The sequence below is a fragment of the Lonchura striata genome, chromosome 4, assembly GCF_046129695.1.
Source record: "Lonchura striata isolate bLonStr1 chromosome 4, bLonStr1.mat, whole genome shotgun sequence".
Taxonomy (NCBI): Eukaryota; Metazoa; Chordata; class Aves; order Passeriformes; family Estrildidae; genus Lonchura; species Lonchura striata.
Window position 1 is genome coordinate 688173 of NC_134606.1, and position 4671 is coordinate 692843.

General features: G+C 66.8%; 1 protein-coding gene across 1 annotated transcript; it reads left to right on the forward strand.

Annotated features, from left to right (window-relative positions):
- The first annotated feature begins 1702 nt into the window (after positions 1 to 1702).
- On the forward strand, positions 1703 to 4430 carry EGR4 (early growth response 4). The gene is made up of 2 exons (XM_077782657.1): positions 1703 to 2101; positions 2405 to 4430. The coding sequence occupies exons 1-2, from the start codon at positions 1963 to 1965 to the stop codon at positions 3733 to 3735; spliced, it is 1470 nt and encodes a 489-aa protein (XP_077638783.1). The 5' UTR covers positions 1703 to 1962; the 3' UTR covers positions 3736 to 4430.
- Positions 4431 to 4671: the final 241 nt, after the last annotated feature.

The window sequence follows — 4671 nt, forward strand, 5'->3', positions numbered from 1 at the left end:
TCTCAGCTCAGAATTCCTCACAGCTCGGAGCTCCTCACAGTCTGAGCCTCACAGCTCAGAGCTCCTCTCAGCCTGAGCCTCTCAGCTCACAGCTCCTCTCAGCTCACAGCTCCTCTCAGCTCACAGCTCCTCTCAGCTCAGAGCTTCTTTCAGCTCGGAGCTCCTCTCAGCTCAAAGATCCTCTCATCTCAGAGCTCCTCTCAGCTCACAGCTCCTCTCAGCTCAGAGCTCCTCTCAGCTCACAGCTCCTCTCAGCTCAGAGCTTCTTTCAGCTCACAGCTCCTCTCAGCCTGAGCCTCTCAGCTCAGAGCTCCTCTCAGCTCAGAGCTCCTCTCAGCTCACAGCTCCTCTCAGCTCAGAGCTCCTCTCAGCTCAGAGCTCCTCTCAGCTCACAGCTCCTCTCAGCTCAGAGCTCCTCTCAGCTCAGAGCTCCTCTCAGCTCACAGCTCCTCTCATCTCAGAGCTCCTCTCAGCTCAGAGCTCCTCTCATCTCAGAGCTCCTCTCAGCTCAGAGCTCCTCTCAGCTCAGAGCTCCTCTCAGCTCACAGCTCCTCTCAGCTCAGAGCTCCTCTCAGCTCAGAGCTCCTCTCAGCTCACAGCTCCTCTCAGCTCAGAGCTCTTCTCAGTTCAGAGCTCCTCTCAGCTCACAGCTCCTCTCAGCTCAGAGCTCCTCTCAGCTCAGAGCTCCTCACAGCTCAGAGCTCCTTTCAGCCTTTGCTTCTCCTCCGGGCCGCTCGCTCTGCCGCAGGAGGAGCCGGCATCCACTTCCCGCTCCGCACCCCGCATCCAGCCGCGACAGGCCGGCAGAAAATATCAAAAATCCGGCCGGGAGAGGAGCGGAGGGGAGGCAAGGGGGAGGAAGAGCAAACCCGGCACCTTTGGCGCTTCTAGAAGGAGCAAGAGCAACCAAAGGCATTCACGGGGAAAAAATAGCACAGGGCGAAGGAGAGCCTGGGGAGATGCAAATCCGAGAGAGGAGCAGCCCACGGTGGGACGGGAGCCAAGGCTGCGGAGCAAGGGCCGGAGCCGCGGGGATGCCCCGAACGCCGGGGAAAGCAAAGGCTGCGAGCGCAGGCTCCTTGCTGCACGGCCGGGGCTTGCACACGCGTGTGCACACCCGCGTGGGGCCGCGGCTGCGGGAGGGATGCTGGGCGCGCAGAGCAGCAGAGATTTGACAAAAATATCGCGATTATTAGTTAAAAAGAGAGAAGGGGGGGGGACATGAAAAACAGAGCGAGAGAAAAGGGGGAGGGGAGGAGGGAAGGGGGAGGGAAGGGGCATGGCGTCACGGGAGAGATTTCCTTATTGGGACTCCCTAGCCTACATCCTGAGTCCATGTATGGGCATTTACGTCACGGCAGCCTCACTGGGGACTCCAGAAATGGCTGCGGCGGAAGGTCGGAGCAGCCCCGCTCCCGCTATAAAGGGGGCGGCGGGGAGGGAGCGCCGGGTGTCCGCTCGGGCTGCGCCGCCGCCGGGCCCTGCCTGCCCCCCCCGCCCGGCCCTGCCCCCGCAGCGCCCCCGACCCCCGCCCCGGCACCCCCGCACCGCCCCAAGCACCCCCGGCATCACCGCGGGGTCCCCGGCCCCCGCCCCGGCACCCCCGCACCGCCCCAAGCACCCCCGGCATCACCGCGGGGTCCCCGGCCCCCGCCCCGGCACCCCCGCACCGCCCCAAGCACCCCCGGCATCACCGCGGGGTCCCCGGCCCCCGCCCCGGCACCGCCGCACCGCCCCGGGCTCGCCGAGCCTGGCCCGGCTCATCCCCGAGCGTCGCTCGGATCCGTGCGGGCGCCCCGGGCGTTCCCAGCTCACCCCGGGCTCGCCGCGAGCATCGCCCCTGAGCATCCAGCGGCTGTCCCTGGGCAGTCCCCGGCTCATCCCGAGCGCCCCCGGCTCTCGCCGAGCATCCCCGGCTCGTCCCAGCCCTGCCCCCCCGCTCCGGCCGCGTCTCCAGGGAAGATGCTCAACGTTATGGATTTCTCCTGCCCGGATCCGCTTTACTCCAAGTACGAGGAGAGCTGCGAGATCAAAACCGGAGACCTGCAGGGCTTGGGGCAGCCTGAGCAGCAACTTCTGGCAGAGGCCGATTTCCTTGGAGGTAAGGGCGGGCGGGAGCCGGGCAGGGATGAGGGACCCCGCTGGGAATGATCGCTGCATCCAGGAATCGGGAACCTTCCCCTCCTCCGCCCTCAGCCCCGGCCTGGGCGTTCAGCAGTCCCCGCTGGCTCAGGGCGGGGGTCCTGAGGGTCCCGCAGGGGGAGGGGGCCGAATCCCAGAGCTCCCTGGGCGGTTTCAGGGACGGAGACCTCGCGGTGACGCAACAGCTGCCGCTGCTCCCTGCATCCCGCCCCCGGCCCCGCATCCCTCCAGCCCTCTCACCAGCGTCTCCTCCGTTTCCCAGGTGAGCTGCTGGGCGTCCCCGGCAGCGGCGGGGCCGTGGATTACTCCCCGCTGGGCAGCCAGCCCTCCCCTTCCCTCAGCTACACCGGCAGCTTCTTCATCAAGGCGGTACCGGAGCACCCGCAGGACCAGGAATCCCTCTTCAACCTGATGTCGGGGATCCTGGGCATCTCCCCCTTCGCCTCCCCCGAGGGCCACCAGAGGCACCTGGACGCTCTTTACCCGTGTCCCGAGGTGGCTCAGAGCCAGCTGGACCTGTACTCGTCGTGCCAGGCCGAGCTGAGCGGATCCAGCCCGGCCCCGTTCCCGGAGCCGGGCTACGGCGCCTTCCCCGCGGCCGAGGGCGCTCAGCCCCCGCCGGCGCAGCCCGCGCTGGGAAACGCCTCCCAGTGCTTCTTCCAGCCCAAGCTGCTGGACGGCAAGCAGGACGTCAAGCTGTCCTCGGGCTCGCCGCCGCTGGACAAGTTCAAAGCCGCCTGCGCCCCGTGGGAGCCCGTCTCCCAGCAGCACCAGGCCTACCTGCCCGCTGCCTTCCACCCTGCCGAAGGCTTCGCGGCCGCCGAGGGCGGCCAGGGGCTGTTCCACCCGCTGGGCTCCAAGATGGAGAGCGTCTTGTCCGGCAGCTGCCAGCCGGAGCTCGGCGGCCTGGCAGAGGAGGCCGCCTGCTTCGGAGCCCATCTGGGCTTCGGCTGCGAGCCGGAGAACTTCCCCGCCCGCGGGGACTTCGCCGACGGCAAGATGCACAGCCTCCCCGCGCCCTTATTGCCGGACTTCGACGCCTCCCTGGCGCAGGCCGAGGTCCTGCCGGGCCTGATGGGCTCCGCCGAGCTCCTGCATCCTCACCCCTCGCCCTCCGTGCCCCCCACGGACTTTCTGGGCCACCCCACGCCCTCCTCGCTGCCCGCGCTGCTGCCCGGCGCCCCTCCCGCGCCGGCCGAGCCCAGGAAGAAGACGCGGCGCGGCAAGTGCTCCTCCAAGTGCTTCTGCCCCAAGCCCCACGAGAAGGCGTTCGCCTGCCCGGTGGAGAACTGCATCCGCAGCTTCGCCCGCTCCGACGAGCTCAACCGGCACCTGCGCATCCACACGGGCCACAAGCCCTTCCAGTGCCGCATCTGCCTGCGCAACTTCAGCCGCAGCGACCACCTCACCACGCACATCCGCACCCACACGGGCGAGAAGCCCTTCTCCTGCGACACCTGCGGCCGCCGCTTCGCCCGCTCCGACGAGAAGAAGCGCCACAGCAAGGTGCACCTGAAGCAGAAAGCCCGGACCGAGGAGAAGCTCAAGGGCCTGGGCTTCTTCTCGGTGGGGCTCTCCTTCGGCACCCTCTGAAGCCCCGCTGGGCCTGAGCGCTGCCGGGCGCCGCTGCCCGAGGGCCCCGGGTCTCAGGGGAGAGCCGCGGGGCGGTGCGCCCCGGGGCCCGGAGGAGAGAGCGGCGGAGCCCCGGAGGAGAGAGCGGCGGAGCCCCGGGGCGCTCCCGGGGCTCCGGAGGAGAGAGCGGCGGAGCCCCGGAGCGGTGCCGGGGCCCCGGAGGAGAGAGAACGGCGGAGCCCCGGGGCGGTGCCGGGGCCGGGCCGCTCCCGGCGGGGACGGCGCGGTGTGGCCCCGGAGCGGAGCCGCGGGGACCGAGCCAGCCCCGGCTCCCGCTGCAGGAGGGGATGGAGAGCCCTGTACGGACAGCAAACGCCGCCCGGCTGGGGCTGCGGACGCCCGGAGCGCCCGGCCGAGATTTCCCAAACCAGCGCTCCGCAGGATCTTCCTGCCTGGAGATTGTCCGGCCGCGGCTGCTCCCGTCCTTTCTCCCCAGGGAGAGAGACCCCACCAGGCTCTGGCAACCGGTGCTAACAGGCCCTAGGAAAGGTGATTTCATTTCTTTATTATTATTATTATTATTATTATTATTATTATTATTATTATTATTATTATTATTATTATGTTTGTAAAAAGAAAAGGCCTCTATCAGGAATATTTCAGATTTGTGTCTATTTTTCTAATTAAAGATTTGAGCTGATCCAAGCTCTCACTGAGCTTGCTCTCTGCCTTTCCGTCCTGTGTTTCTGTTGGGGTTTTGACCTCTGCTGCTGCATTTTGGGAAAGAAAGGTGCTTCCATAATGAGCAGGGAGAAAAGATCCATCAGTGCAGAGCTCCCGAGCGTCCCCAGGCCGCAGGTGGGAGCTCATCCCGGGAGGAGGTTTCAGCCCGGGCAGAGCAGGGATCCCTGCTCCCTGTGCTGGCTGAGTCCTGGAGCAACCTGCCCCACAGCCCAG